Source organism: Trachemys scripta, chromosome 9 (genome assembly GCF_013100865.1).
Source record: "Trachemys scripta elegans isolate TJP31775 chromosome 9, CAS_Tse_1.0, whole genome shotgun sequence".
Classification (NCBI taxonomy): Eukaryota; Metazoa; Chordata; order Testudines; family Emydidae; genus Trachemys; species Trachemys scripta.
This window is the reverse complement of record NC_048306.1, coordinates 6544737-6560477: the sequence shown is the minus strand read 5'-3', so window position 1 is coordinate 6560477 and position 15741 is coordinate 6544737. Positions and strand designations below refer to the sequence as shown.

General features: G+C 41.8%; 1 protein-coding gene across 2 annotated transcripts in view; it reads left to right on the top strand.

Annotated features, from left to right (window-relative positions):
• The window catches only part of LOC117882838 (proto-oncogene DBL-like), a 91335-nt gene that overhangs the window by 73323 nt on the left and 2271 nt on the right, over positions 1–15741 (top strand). For both annotated transcript variants that reach the window (XM_034781675.1, XM_034781676.1), the window contains 8 exons: positions 195–416; positions 3945–4037; positions 5579–5657; positions 6298–6361; positions 7183–7289; positions 7419–7528; positions 9638–9750; positions 10805–10905. In XM_034781675.1, the coding sequence (XP_034637566.1) occupies positions 195–416; positions 3945–4037; positions 5579–5657; positions 6298–6361; positions 7183–7289; positions 7419–7528; positions 9638–9750; positions 10805–10905 (889 nt within the window). The remainder of the gene's footprint in view (positions 1–194; positions 417–3944; positions 4038–5578; positions 5658–6297; positions 6362–7182; positions 7290–7418; positions 7529–9637; positions 9751–10804; positions 10906–15741) is intronic.

Genomic DNA, 15741 nt, shown 5'->3' with positions numbered 1-15741 from the left:
TCTGGCATTTGGCCTCCATTTCCAGCTTGGTCTGCTGATCCTTCCAGGGAGACTTATTCTCAGAGCAACCAGGCCTTGGGACAGGGTTGGCTGGCCCTGGGCCCCACCTGCCCTTAAAGGGGACAGACCACCCTGTTACAGTGCATATTTTAAATTTTTAACTGGTGATTATTTATTTGCTGTGTTATTACCAGGGGGACTTGAGTGAACTTGGAAAAGTATTGATGCAAGGATCGTTCAGTGTTTGGGCAGGACACCGGAAAGGCCCTACAAAAATGAAGGATCTTGCCAGGTTCAAACCAATGCAGAGGCACCTCTTCCTGTATGACAAAGCCCTGGTGTTTTGTAAGAAGAGAGAGGAGCATGGAGATGGATATGATAAAACCTCTTCATACAGTTTTAAGCATTTTTTGAAAGTAAGGAAAACCTAGTACCGACGGGAAATTGCATTTATGTAATAAACAGGCAGCTTTCAGAATTGGGAAAGTATTATTTATCTAGACAATAGTTCTCAGCTATTAATAGTCATGATGTGCATACCATTACTGCCAGCCTAATGAAAGAATCTTTTCTGATTAAGCCACAACGTCCCTTGTTCTCCAAGCACACAATGGGCAACACCCCAAATTAGAATCACAGACAAATCTTTCATTTCAAAGATCAGATGACACTTGTCAGTGAAATCATGTCCTGGGCAAGCCATGCATGAGGGACAGGGATGTGCTTTTGGGAAACACGAGTCTGCTCCTTCCCTTAAGGATCAGGGAAATTGTAGTCCAGCCATGTGATTCTGCTGAATTAAAGCTCGGTCTGAAAGCCAATGGGGATAATGAGGCATCATCTCAAACTTCTCAATCACTGCCAAGGCTTTGAGGCCTCCTGGTAAGACCAGTCCCTGCTGAGGCAAAAAGACAGCAAGGCCAGGCCATCTCTGGAACCCGTTCTTAGGCCAGAGCAAGGCACCCTGTTCTTGCACCCTCTGATTCCTGGAAATGTCTGAGCAACGGCTGCTAATCACCTGACTTCCCAGTTGTCTGTGTAGTTGGGTCGGTAAGTAGATGACCCCTCTTCCTCTCTCGCTACCCTCCCTCCTTTGGCAAGGATTAGTTGCTACTAAAAAGGTAAGTTTCAATAAGAAATAGCATAGAACAGAACTCAAGGGGTGTAAACAGCTATCCCAAGGCACCTGCAGACCCTGCTGTCAGCAAAGGTCAGAGAAACCCCAATCTATCATTCTCCTGTTTCCTGCCTTTCTTAGGGGCCATTGTGCGCCAGCTTCCACGATGCCCACAAGTGCTAACCATTATCAGTGCAAATGCTATCGCTCTCCCATTATACTGAAAAGCGCCCACCCCGTTAAGATGGACCCTTTCCACGGGCCTCCCAGTGCATTCCATGTGGTAAGCTCCTCCAGGCAGGGGCCATGTTCTCCTCTGGGCCAGCACAGTGCCCAGCCTCTAGTGACTAATAATAATAATAATGTGTGTGTGTGTGTTTTAGAGCCAAACAAATCTGTATTTAGAGGATGAGCCTCTAAGGAACTCCCACTGACTTGGATGGAACCTCTAAGGAACTCCCACTGACTTCAGAATCTCTTTAAATATGTTATGCTCTCTCAAATCTGTTCAGCTCATCGGCACATTAGCAAGTGCAATGGGAGACCAATAAATACCGGGCCATTTATTTCAATATTTGTTTGTTTTTCCAAACATCATCTTTTTGTTTCTTGAGAGCTTCTCTTTCCTTGTAGGAAAAGTTCCTAAGTGCTTTTATAGATTCCAGAGTGGCTGCATGGGGAATCTTTGTTCAGAAGAGAAAATCCAGGGTTCAGCCAGTCTTAACATTTGTCTGGGTCTGCTTCACTTTCCAGCTGTTGTGCTGCAGAGCCGAGTGATTTGTGATAAAAGAATTATTTTCTTTTCCGTATTGGTGGCATGAGGGGCAGAAATGTGTTTCTGGAGCCCTGGATTTGTTTGATTAGTGATCGTATCGAATCATTTTTTTGCTCAGGAAGAATGTTTTTCAGAGAGGTCTAGTTTAGGAAATCTATTTAGTGGAAGCTGTGGAACTGAGAAATCTATCAGAATAACTTCATTTGAGAGCTGTATATCTGTAAGACTTGGGATAATATTTTAAGTACTTTTCTGAGAAGAGTTGGTTTAAGACTATTACAGTAACTTACTCTCGGCTACTTTATTCCTGATTCCAGTAGTATATAATCTTCTAGACTTGTGGTATCTGAATGATATTTGGGTAACACTGAGAACATTTGTTTAAAAAAAAAAGAGAAAAAAATTAAAAAAACAACCTTGCAAATCCCTAAGCCAAAATATGCACAAATAATAGAAATTGAATCATTTGGGGGGGAAATTTCTCAGCTCTTGTAGTATTTAATTATAAAAAAATGGAGCTAGATCTGGCTTTTTGCAGCATTCTGGCACTGTATGGGTTTCTATTTATCTTTGTGTGCACTGAGAGTACTTCTGTGTAGCAGGTTTTAGTGGGCACGGTTCTTGAACACGGGTATTTTTATATACACACAGTTGTAGGGGAGCAAATGGAGGCTGGGTTGAGGCACCTTTGAAAACTTGACCCTGTTCTTCAGTGCAGGCATGCAGAATTTTGCAAAATATCAATTTGCAAGTCCAGTTTGCCACCGAGCCAGTGGAATAGACCCAGAAAAGAGACATTAGCTAAGACGTGTTCACTGATATTCCTTTTCTGCATTCAGGGGTAAATGCTTTCTCAGAAGTTTGCAGCAAACTCTGGGTATTTATACCCAAAAGTGTTTGGAAATTGCCTGCAGAAACGAAGGAAGCTAATTAGCAACTTCCTGTTTCCTTGAGGACATCTTTCCTAGTTACGGATAATGGTGCCAACATTTTAAAAACAGATAGAACAGAAGGTTTACCCAGGTGGCCTAATTTGTATACTGTCTCTTTCATTCAGACAGAAAGCTCTGTGTGTGTATGTGTGACGTATGCAACAAAATACATCATTACTAGAGCTGGTTTGAAACACTGCATTGCAATAATGTTTGCCCTTTTTGGACCATCTAATTATTAGCTGTCAATTCCTAGCTCCTTGTGCTGTAAAAGCGATCAAGAAGCATGTTAATGCCCTGGAGAGGAATAAGCCCGGTATTAAAATATTGCTTAGTATCCGTTGCTGGTGAGGCAGGAATCTAGTGGTGTGTTTAAGAATTAGGGCAAAGTTTTCCTTGGCGGCTAGACCTCTTTCGGGTTTTAATCCTAGTTGAGACACTGGCTCTGTTTGTCTTTGTACAAGCCACATGATCTCTTTGTGCCTTGGTCACTTCCAGCCAAATTACCAAAAGTGGTTTTGGTTTTGGGTGCCCAGCTTTCGGCCTGATTTCCAGAGTTGCTGAGCTCTCCCAGGTGGAGATTTTGAAGCCTGCTGCCCAAGGTAGCTCAAGATGTACATCTCCCCTCTCCCCCCCCCCCTCCCGAAATGTTGACCTTTAATGGTAGACATGGGTGAAAAGCAGAACTGCGCTGAAACTTGGATGCTGTGTCTGAAATGAGGAGAGGGTTGGGGTTATTTTTTAAATCTTCTCCTCAGTGGGAAGTTGATGCACAAACTGTGGCAAAATCCTGAGACTCAGGCCTATGATCTCTCTTCTAAATCACTCCCACTGACCCATGAATGTTCTGGAAAGTCCCCAGAGGGGCATTGGTAGCTCCAAGAAACCTTCTATAGATGTTACAGACAGTCAAAGCAAAACGCTCAGTGTGAACAACTGTAGATAACCACTTTCAGTCACTGCTGAAAATAAACATTTTTGGTGAACTTTGTTAATTTGGGGCGGAGTGGGGGAACTAGGGGACTGTTTAAGATGAACACAATGTGTGAATTCATGGTAGAGGTCTGAAAGACATTCGGTTTTCAGATTAGACTAAAAGGACGTGATTCTTTTAAAACAGATGAATGCAGTTGGAATCACTGAAAATGTGAAGGGGGATCATCGAAAATTTGAGATCTGGTACAGTGGACGAGAAGAGGTGTACGTTGTTCAGGTGTGTGGTTTTTAAAATGCCATGTTTTATTTTTATATCCTCATAGTGCTGTTTAAAATGGTGGATATTCATCTAAGAATTGCCTGTCTCTTTGTGAACTGGGAACTCTGGCTGGCAAATATGTGTTGACCGTTTCTGTTCAGCTCCCTCGCTGCTCTATTAGACCGATAATAGTCCAGTAGAGTAATAGAATAGGTTCTTAGGCTGCCTTTGTTTAGTGGCATCTGCAGTGGGCCATGCTTAAGATTAAGAACATAAACTGCATAGTATAATGGTAAGAAAATCCTCCTGTGCTAAAGGAATACTGTGGAAACTGTAACTTAAATGAATAAACATTGATACTAGTGTTGGTCTTGAACCGGCTTGCAGCCCTGGTTCCCAAGCTCCTTCACGTCTTGCCAGACAGGCTGCCTTGGAGCTAAGCTTCCCAGGGCGTGTGTTTCCCAGCCACCTTTAATCGATACCCCTTCCAAAACACAAGGTCGCACTGAAATGTCACTGCAGGATGTGACACATCTTTCTTCCAAACTTTTGATCTGTATTTTAAGAGAATTTTATTAACTCTCTGGGTGAAATCCTGGCTCCATTGAAGTCAATGGCAAAACTCCCAATGTTTTCATAGGATTTTAACCTATATTTCTGGCTGTATATCTCTGGGTGTGTAAGTCGAGTAGTGGAGACAACATATGCAGGTTGTTGCGTCTGATCACAGGCAGCAAATCCATAATTATTAAAGTACTCTAAGAAGAGGACTGGATTGCTAACTGGAAATAGAGCCTTTCATTCCTGTTCAAATCCAGCGTTGGACATTAGTTAATCTATTCAGTAGCTTTTATGAACAAGGTCATGGAACGGCTACATTATTTAATAAATGCATGAGAAATGCACCATTGCTGTTAGGTAACAGAACTGCTTTCCATGTTAGGTGTTACGCTGTGGCGTTGATTGCACCAGAAATTGCTATTTTCAGAAGCTTACAGCTCATCTATAAAACAAGCGCCCCTGGCCTGACCACATCTCTTCCTAGATATTTTGGGTTTTTTTCTGGCCATTTTTTAAACAAAAATGTTGAAAGAAAATGTTTGGTTGGCTTTATATTTACTTGAAAATCCAGTTGTAAAAGCACTGAAGCTTGGTATTTTGAATGTGTGTGGTGTTGCCTTAGGATTCTGAACCAGCTCCATTTTTCACATTGAAATGTGGGAGCTGATTATTCATAGGCAGGTTTTGCCTTTGGGTGTTTTAGAAAAAGCGTCAATGGGACATGCCCATGTACTTTTGACTGCACCCCTTGTGTTGTGATGAGCTCTACATGATTTCCATTTACAGTACAATGCTATCTGAATGTGATGGAGAACTTTAAATAATTTTGGAGAGTCAGGAACATTTTCAATATAATGAATAGTCATCAGAGACTATAACCTTGCTCTGGATAATAGGGATTTTTGGATAATTACAGTTTAGATAACTGAGGCTCAACTCAATTTGATAACGGGGGATTCATAAAAGCCACCGAATTTCAAATCGTTCTCCTCTTTCAGGCCCCAACAGTAGATGTGAAGATGGCGTGGTTAAGTGAAATGAGAAAAATTTTGTTCAAGCAGCAGGAGCTTATAAAAGGTACGTTTGAACCATTTCCTGCTGGTGTTCACTACAGCAGAACCTTTCTGATGCTCACATTGCTAATCTGCAAACCCAAGAGAAATAGCAGCGTCACTCCACTTTTCACAAAAGATCAAATAGCTGACGCCTCCTATTACTGATACTTCATTACTTTTAAGAACAATATTATAGTGCATATAGGAGCATAACAGGCAGTATTATTGTAAGTAAAGGCAAATTACCCTTGTCGAAAATAAATCAGCATTATCCTTTTTTGAGGTCAGCATCTTGATATTTTTAAATTTCATATTTGTTCTCTTAGGCCCTTATTCAGCAAGGTACGTCAGCACCTGCCTTATTTTAGGTACATGAGTAACCCCTTGACTTTAATGGACTTACTTGCATGCTTACAGTTGGGATGCCTACTAACAGACCATGCTGAATCAAAGACTAACTCCCCAATTTGCAAAAGTTGGTAATCCAACTAATCTGCAGTTATTCGTGCAAATTAATGAGGTTCTACTTTGCCTTAAAAAAACTGATTTGTGCAAAAAAGGCTGATGTTTGAAGTCACGCTTTGTCTGTTTGGAGTGGGTGACGGCTCTGAGTGATTTAACAAACCACGTTAACTAACACAATATTTGCAACCTACTCACAGTTGAGAAGAAACCATCCGGTGTGTTTACAGACCAGATCCAACTTTCCCCGCAGCTGGGTGATGGGTAAGTCAGATGAGCTCGACAGATTTGAAAAACAAAAATAATTATCTATGTTCACGATTTAACATACATCTGCAAATCCAGAGCCTTTGGGGCACTCTCTGGGTGAGCTCTACGCCCCCACTCTGGTCCCCTTATGCCATGTAGAAGGGCTGGAAAAGTGGAGAGGGGCCTTAAGAGCCCCATATCCAGCCGGAGAGGATTCCACTCGTGCAGCACTGTGGAAAAGAGCTGTAAGACTGCCTCGGGAGGGAGCTCCTTGCACGCCCTGGCATAGGAACACAGCTGGCGGCAGGAGGGGCATGTTGGGGATGAAGCTACAGCATGCAGTGCTGTGGTGGTGCTGGGCAGTGCTGAAGAAACTGCCATAGCTTAGAAAGGACCCAGAGTGGCTTAAAGCCAACCCCCTCCCCTGAGCTGTGAATTCTGTGCTGTGCTTCTTAGAGGCACAGCATAGAATCTCACCCTCTGTTTAAAACCTCCACAGGAAGTCCATATTAATTGGTGCACAGAACTCCCATAGAAACAACAGCTCTGAGTTTTGCATGCCTAAGGACATTTCCTATAATCTCAGCAGTAGGGTGTAGTCAGAAGAAATCTACAACTAATATGGTGCTTGCGCCTGGAGAAGCAATTGCTTTAGCAGTGTCTGTCCCGTCCCTCCGCCGAACCAATACAGACATCGAGATTATATGCCACTATAGTCATTGATGTATTCAAAAGCACCTTGAAGTACCTGCTTAGATCCTTGGCTTGCCAAACTGAACAGAATTCACCAATATCTGAAAATTAAAACAATGACATATTTCTTTTATACGTTTCAGAAAGCAGCATAGAGCCTCCATAAGCTCAGAAGAAAATGATTCTGAACGCACCAGTCCTGTAATGTTGGATAGTATCAGCTCATCACCACAAAACAAGCCAAACCAAAGTATGTACAAGTTTGCAAGATCTTTCTGTGTGCATAATATTACACTGCAGTGTGTTATATTCCAAACCAACAGCTGAAAAATATATCAGTTATTTAAACTAAGGCACTAAGTAAAATATTTTCTTGCAGGTTGGTCTAAAATGTCACACTCTGTGGAAATCTGTGAAGGGCTTGAGGACTGGTCCAGCAATTACCTTTCTAATTGCTCAGACACAGAAGAAGAAGATGGGAGCCAGTTGGTTAGTGATGCATATAAAAATGGTTTATTTCAAAGGCACTAAATAGTGTGTCTGAGGATATCCACTGTAAGACTTCTCTTTTTGTTAAAATCTGTATTTGCTTATGCCTTTTGTGTATTGGTGTATGCAGTGTTGTAGCCGGGGTGGGCCCAGGATATTAGAGACACAAGGTGGGCGAGGTCATATCTTTTATCTGTTGGTGACCTGAAGAAGAGTTCTGTGTAGCTTGAAAGCTTGTCTCTCTCACCAACAGAAGTTGGTCTAATAAAAGACATTACCTCACCCACCTTGTCTCTGTATATTGAATACATTTTGGTTAAGCTAGCTCTTGAAAATGCCCCCCTAAATGTTACATGTGCATATGAACCCTAAGTGGGATGTGGCAAACAAGACAAAGGATTTCTGGGGAAAATGGACACGGTTGTGCAGAAAGTGATAAAGAATGAAAAGTCATAATTGGAGCTGACTTTAATGGTCACTGGGGAGAGACAGTAAATGCTTCTAAATGTACCAGAGCAGCCATGGATTTGGCCGTAAGAACAAGGAAGGGGAAACTAGCTTACAGTGCACCCAGACATGTGATTTGGTCTGAGTCATGAATGCACTTTTCACTAAGAAGGAAGAACATTTGATTATCTATAAGAGTGAAAGGCTGAGGGTGCAGGTTACTTCCTGATAAGCCAAGCTGAGCTGAAGAACATCAAAAACCTGTCAGGTCATCTTAAGGGAAAACATTGCAGCTCAGCATAGACTTGCTGGTTCTTGACTCTGGAAACGTATCAGACACGAGAAGAAAATAGTCCGAAGCAATACAGCAAACCAGAGGTGGAAGCTTAACGAAGTTAGCAAGGAGTTTAAAATGAAAGTGTTGGAAAAGATCTCTTTAGAAGGGCTAAGAGAAAATATGACTCAATGGCCAAATCATATTGCAAGCAAAACTCAAGAATGTGCAAAAGCAAGAGTCATTTTCTCTAGTTAGATCTGGTGGTGGAATGAGAAAGTTTGAGAGGGCATCAAGGAGAAAAAAGTGGTTAAACAATGTCAAGCAACGCTCCAACAGCAGGATTTTCAAGAGTATGAAATGAAGACAGAGCTGGCAGCCACTGTGGCTAAAGCTGTGGAAGGCTGATAGGCCCATCTTGAAACAAAGCCGGTGAGAGAGAAATATACAGACTGGCAATAAGAGAAGTAAAGATATTGGTGAGATCAAGTCACTAGAGATGAACGTGGAAATATGTTAATCAACGAGACCAAATTAAGGAAAGGCAGAGAAATTACTTTGAAAGGCTTCTGAATGAAGAGAATCCGAGAGAACCATCCTGGTGATAAAACCAAACCAGGATCTGATGGCACCAGTCCTTGAAGAAGTAGTTGAGGAAGCATTGGACAACATGAAAAATAAGAAAGCTCTTGGTCCTGTTGGCATACCAGCAGAAGCATGAAAGCGCCTAGGGTGTAAACATGTCCCTGCTTGTCTCCTCTACTGGTCCCCAGTTTCAAACAATTTTGAGGGATTTTTTTTTTCCAAGCAGCACTGGGGTGGGAGGATTCAATCTGACCTCAGTAATTTTTTCCCTATTATTATTTGTTGTTATTGTGTGAGTGCTAGCCAAGGGGAACAGAGCACCGCCTGAGATCAGGACCGCTACCTGCATCAATATCTAAAGCACATTCGAGCGCTCTCTACAACTTGCAGCACTAGTGCCATAAATGTTCACTTGATGTATAGAAAAAAATAAGACATGGAAGTCACAACAGTACCAGACGAGAAAAGCATCATTTTTCTTCTAGCTTCTATCTGGATTCAGGAAGAAGAAGAAAAGTAGTTCTCAGCACCACTTAATTTGATTTTAATAGCATGTTATCAGTTGCTGCATATATTACAGTAATTGTCTTTTGTAGATAAAAATGTGTTTATAGAAGTGTTAAGAAAGCAGGTTGCATGTGAATACTTATCTCTAACATTGTTGCATGATTGCTTATTATTATACATCAGCCAAGAAGGGTACCACTTTCCCCACAGCAGCCAGGAATAAAGACTGTTCAAAAATTAATTACACCGTGTTGTGGAACAGAGTTCTTGTGAAGTAATTTTTTTTTTAATGTTAGTCTCCAGGAAAATATAAAGCCCTAGCAGACTGCAAGAAAAGAGGCTCAGAGGACCTGCTGGTTAAAAACGGGGATGTAATTCAACTTCTGCAGGAGGACGGGGAAGGGCAATGGTAAGTATTTTAGATTTCTTTTACCTTACCTCCAGGAACCTACAAGGTAACTATGCTCAATCCAATTTAACTCCGAATATATCTGCTGTACCTTTGTTAGTGTGTGTACTCTACTGGAAAGCTACAGAATTAGCACAGGTCTAAACTGCAATCGTGGGGAGCTATTGCAGCTTGACTAGACGTTTAGATTAGTGAAGCCACATGAGTAATTACCCAGAGTTCTGTGGGGTAGGGGGACTCATACAGTGTGCGTTGAAGTCCATGCTGTCGCGGCCTTGCTGCACTGATATCTGATCTAGCTAGATTGGAGCAAGCTCGGCTATGTCTACCTGAGCTGCAGCCACACCCACTGACTGCAGGATAGCCAGACCCTGAGCCTCCTTACAAACGGTGTATTCCATTCTTCTTGACCTGGAAACTGTGATTGGGTTTCCCTTCCCTTCCCAGCTTGAATGAATCACGTTCAAATCAAACACGTTGCGAGAAAGACCTTTTTAAACACCTGACGTTTCTGTTTGAAGCCTTGGTTTGAAGGACTGCTCTTTGCCTTTGTCCTCTCCCTGTCCTCTGCAGCTCAGCTCTGGGTCTTGTTCCTCTGGGGCAATTAATAATAGCACTTAGCAATTACAAGGCGTTTTTCTTCTTCAAATTGCTTTGCAAGCGTTAACCAATGAGCAGCGAGAGCGTCATCTTTTGGCTTTATTTAAAGCAGTGGCTTGCAAAGCCAGTCGGACGTGATGCCGATCACATCACTCCCATATGTATGGTTGGCTACGAAACCGATGTGCCTTAAGCATGTCAGCCCAATGAGCCATTGGCTCGGGGAAACTGATGGTGGGTGCTTTACTTCAGACACCTAGATCCTGATTCAGCAAAGTACTTTAAGCACATGCTTAAGTCCCATTGACTTGCTTTGGCGAATCAAGGCCACTGATTTGAATGTATTGTCTATGTTCTGTAACTTTTCAAAATGAATAATGAACATTGTGTGTAATAGGTCCCTTGCTGATATAAAGCTGTCCATGTTTTCCACTAATACATTTATCATTCAAAGGTTGGTGAAAAACCTGAACAGAAGAAAAGAAGGCTGGATTCCTGTCAACAGTTTGCAGATAGTAATCGGCGACTGTAGGTTTCGGACTGCCAAAGTCGCAGGTATCATCCGATAAACATATATGAAATATTTTCAGAACTGGAATCAGATTTTTATAAACCATGGCTTGCATTTTATTTTGTGTATCAAATTTGGCTATGTAAAACTCAACAGAAAAAAGCAATTAATCATATGAGAGCAGTTCCTCCCCAAAGCTTACAAAAGTAGTACATGAAGCTGATGCTCTATTTTGTTGACATTTTAAGAATTTGTTGTGATTTTTAAGACGAAGGCACTGGTAAAATAATGCCAAATATTTAAAAAAGTAGATCATGCAAGAGCACTTGGTACTGTCTGATGGGCAAAGAGATGGAGTACAGCCACTGAGGGATTTCCATGGCTGTTTTGTCTGCACATTGCTGCAAGTTTGGTCCCCTGGGTGAATATAATATCACCTAAGCAAAATCATGTCTCTCTCTAAAAAGATATTCATGCCTGATCCAAAATCCTGTGAAGGGCGTCTTTCCATTTACTTTACTGGACTTTGGACCAGCCCGGATACAGCTTTGATAGGCCTCACCACTTTACTCATAGCTGACTGCTGGCTTACTGGTTAACGTTTATTGATGATAGACTGGGTTTCTGTGAAAGACTCATAGATTCTAAAATGTATTTTCCCCCATGATCATTCTTGGTATAAATCCAGACCTAGAGGGGAGACAGATGATACAAGAAAACACCTTTACAACCACTTGGCATTCCTGCACATTTTGTCTTACTACCCAGGTATAACGTCGTCTTACCATGCTGCAGAGTTGGAAGTGTGTGACTGAGGGTTATAAGCAGAACTGCTTTAAAAAAAAAGGAAAAATTTTCACACGCATTTATCCAATTTTTTTTTTTTACTGTTTTTCATAGAAAATTTAAAATGTGAAAGCTTTCGAACAGATTTTATCAGAACCTGAGAGAGAAATATCCATATTTCTCTACTTTCTTTACAGTTGAAACCACAGAGGGGATGTCTACACTAATAACGCCTCAGTGGTATCACTGCACAGGCCCTGCATCCGCAGACTATGTCTAAGATTTCCAAAGGGGTCCTAACCTCCATTTGAAAATTTTTAGGGGTCTGCAAGGGCGCGGTAGCTAGGGCGATGGAAGAATTCTCCCTTTGGCCTAGTGGTGTCTACATCAGGGCTGACGTCGGTTTAATTACATCACACAGGGCTTGAAATGTTGCCCAGCCATGAGCAGAGTAGTTAAGCTGACTTAACTGTGTCGCCCAGAGTTTCATGATCAAACCATGGGAGATTCTGAGACGTTACAATTTCAGTGCAAAATCATGCTCAGGAACACTCAAAACTGAATGAGAAAAGCAAGGTTTTATGCCTTAAAATTCCATCTTAGGGATCTTCTGAGCGCTATCCCAAAGCTCCTCCCAGACTTCAACATCAAGATTCACCCTGGCAGCCTCGCCTCGGATTCAATCGGAGATTAAAAGTCAAGCAAACTAAAACACCATCTCAAAATAAGAAATCCGGCCAGAACCTTTCCAAGTTCTCTCTGGGCCTAGTTATTTATTTAGAGGACCAATGCAAAGTGAGGCTCTTTCATAAAGGGCCTCAGGCTGGTTATTTAAACATGGATCCCACTGCAAAATAAGCAAAACGAAAGTACTTACATTTGTATCACTCACTCAGGGAGTGGGGAGAGGTTTCTCCTAAGAGACTGCCCTCTGTGTATGGGTTCTTTGTTGTGTGGGTCATGCCTATTTCCCTTGAGCTCCTGCTTTGTCGTAACTTTCCAACTCCTGGGCAGATGGTGCTGTCCTCCATTAAGGAATCTGGATCTTGAAGGTGTCATGACCACAAGGATCCCAACGAATGCACAGTGCCCATTGGAAGAAAGGGGATTTTTTTTTCTTCAAAGCACTTTATAGGCTAATGAAGTTATGGGACATTTCTTTCCAAGTACAAACCAACTAATACTGTATTTGGCGAATAACCCACCGTGCTGTGGACCAGTACTGGTTATGGCATTCACTTTAAATATGCCAGACCCAGCAAAGAGAGAGAGACTATACTCAAAAGGGAGCTTGCAGTAACCAGACTAATCCAGTGGTCACCAGGTTCTTTTCATTCCTTTACATAACAATCATAGAATATCCGGGTTGGAAGGGACCTCAGGAGGCCATCGAGTCCAAAATGCCAGACTTGTAACCTGTCTATAGTACAAGGTAAAGCAGATATTTCAAGCCCAGTCTTTCTAGAGCCCAGACAAAGATGGAGAAAGATTTATTAAGTACCTTACAAGCCTTACCCAGATATAAAATAGAAGATTTGGGAAAATCAGTTACTAGCCTGGGGGGCCATTCGGAAGACTAATCCTTCACTCTTGTGAACTAGAGTTTGGTACAGCTCTGTAACTCACTGTAATTTCTGAAGCAAGCCCGTGCCTGCTTTTGGGAAGTCACTTTAATTCCTAAGGGGTACATTCTACCATATTGGAAATTCATGGCGGGATTTGCAAGTCGTCTGTGGATTTCTGCATTAAAGGGCAGCAAATCACTCTGTAGTGCCGGGGTTAATGTGCAGCTCTCACAGTGAAAGAGGTTTCTAGACAGACATGTCCATAAAATACCAGCATTCAAGCACTAGCTTCCCCTTAGACTTAAACATGTGCTGTTGGGTTAAGGTGCCTTGTTCTAGCTATCAGATATTACATGGTCACATAAAAACGTTCCTCACTAAGGATCTGAAGACCATTTCGATGTGTGCTGGAAGGTCAGTAGAGAATCCAAACTACTATTCCACAATGGACCATCAAATAACATATTCTCTGAAAATCTCATCGGTAGCTAATATGCCAAAGGTCATGTAAGTCCTGTGAATCTTGCATCCATCTCCCAGCATGTCATCCCATGGCTTTCCAAATAAGAAAAAGGGGAAAATAAAGAAAATTCTCTATTTTAATTATATGTAATAATAAGGTTGTTTTTTTAAATAGTAATATGATTTTAAAGTTCTGTCCCTTTAAATAGCAGGAAACAGGGTAGAGTTATATCTGATCCCAAATGCCAGTGTATGTAACAGAAGTCTTTCCTATCAAATTCACATGCTCTTCTGTTGCTTAGGGACACCTACATGGTTGCAAGACCCTGAGGTAGGATTTTCAGAAGTGCCAAGTGAGTGAAACTCAATGGGAACTGGGCTCCTAACTCCTCTAGATGCTTTGAAAAATCCCACCCCTGACCCCGAAATAATTCCATATAGTTGGAGATCCTGATGCCTGTATGGAGCACCATTGAAGTGAACAGGGGGTGCATGTTGCTGTAGGGGGTCTATCTGTGAGGATCTTCTTGCTAGTTTGAGGGCCTGTGTGTGAAAATAAATATATCCAGTTGTCTCCCTAGAGGCTGCAGACCTGATTTCCTTTTAACATACACTGTTCTCACACCAGTGTAGCTCTACTGGGGTCTCTTGATTTACACGGATGTTGGTGAGATCAGAACCAGGCCCTCCATGAGTAAGGAAGCATGGCTGCACCCGTGATGTGTTTGTAGATATTCAAAGAAGAAAATAGACACAGGATGGGAGATTGTCAATAGTTTTCCATGTAGGCCTAACTCAGCTTCCATTGAAGTTGGTGGTAACTCTTCCATTGACAGCAGTGGAAGCAAAATTAGGTCAACCCTGTGTGCTTTTAAAGCGTGCTTCCTCCTCCTCTAATACACAGGAAAAATTTTTGATAGCTCAAAACTAATGTATGCTCAATAAGATTGCATTTATAGAGGTTTGATTATCAATGCATAATCATAGAATAAAAAAGGAAATAACAAATGACATGGGGATGTGATATAACAGATGAAGAGAGAAATTTCTTGGGTGCCCGAGCATCGAGTATGTTATAGTGGAAATCACACACTCTTTAACCTGATGAACATATTTAGATGCCCTGTACCAGTGTAACTGTTGTGTTATAACTGGTAAAAATTCCCCCGGTGGGCAAAGCCTTAGACATTTACTTTCATTACCTCTTGTTTGGACCCAGAGACCAGGCAATGAGATGTTTTAGACCAGGTATACCAATGGTGCGTTAATGGTGCCATTTTTTGTGGGCATAACACTGTGCCAGCAAAATGAGAAAACGGGCAGAGTCCTCTCGAAAAACTAGACCCTAAAAATACTAAAGAGCAGCAAGTCAAGAGACTTCTTTCCACGGTTCGATCTCACGCTGCAATGAGTGGACCCCCGTTTATTTTAATGAGGCTCCACAACGCCTGTCCCTGAGAGCTTTTGGCAGGATCCAGCCTATAGTTACTTTTACATTTGCTTAAATAGCATTTTAACAACACCAAGTGTGTTCATGATTTTGATTAGTGATGTTGCCCCAATTAACCCCTTCAGTTCCCCCGGGTGCATGATGCATCCAACAAAGTGTGCTCTCGTACGACAGTGAAGCTCTGGACATTCATTTGTCCTCTTGTTCTACTGAAATCAGTAACACATAATGGCCCATCATGGCCTATCAGTATGCATTCTTGGCTTGTCCAGTGCTTATTGGAGTCAGTGGGAGTCTTTCTGTTCACTTCAATGGCCTTGGGTTAGACCCATGTGTGGCACTCTGGGGAATATTAATGACAGCAGCCTACTTGCTTTGAGAGAGTTCTGTACGTTGGTTTAAATGTCGACCTCTCGCAAGCTTACCTGAGCAAGTTTGCTCACATTAGCAAGTATACTGTAAATAATTCAATTGAAAATCTCGCCGTTTTGCAAATATAATGAAACAGTTTGCACTAGTACGCACTTTAATGACTTCAGTCACAAGCTTTGTCATTTATGCAAGCAGAATTATTTATGCAGGGTCTATTAAATCCCATGTTGATTTTTTGCCTTTGA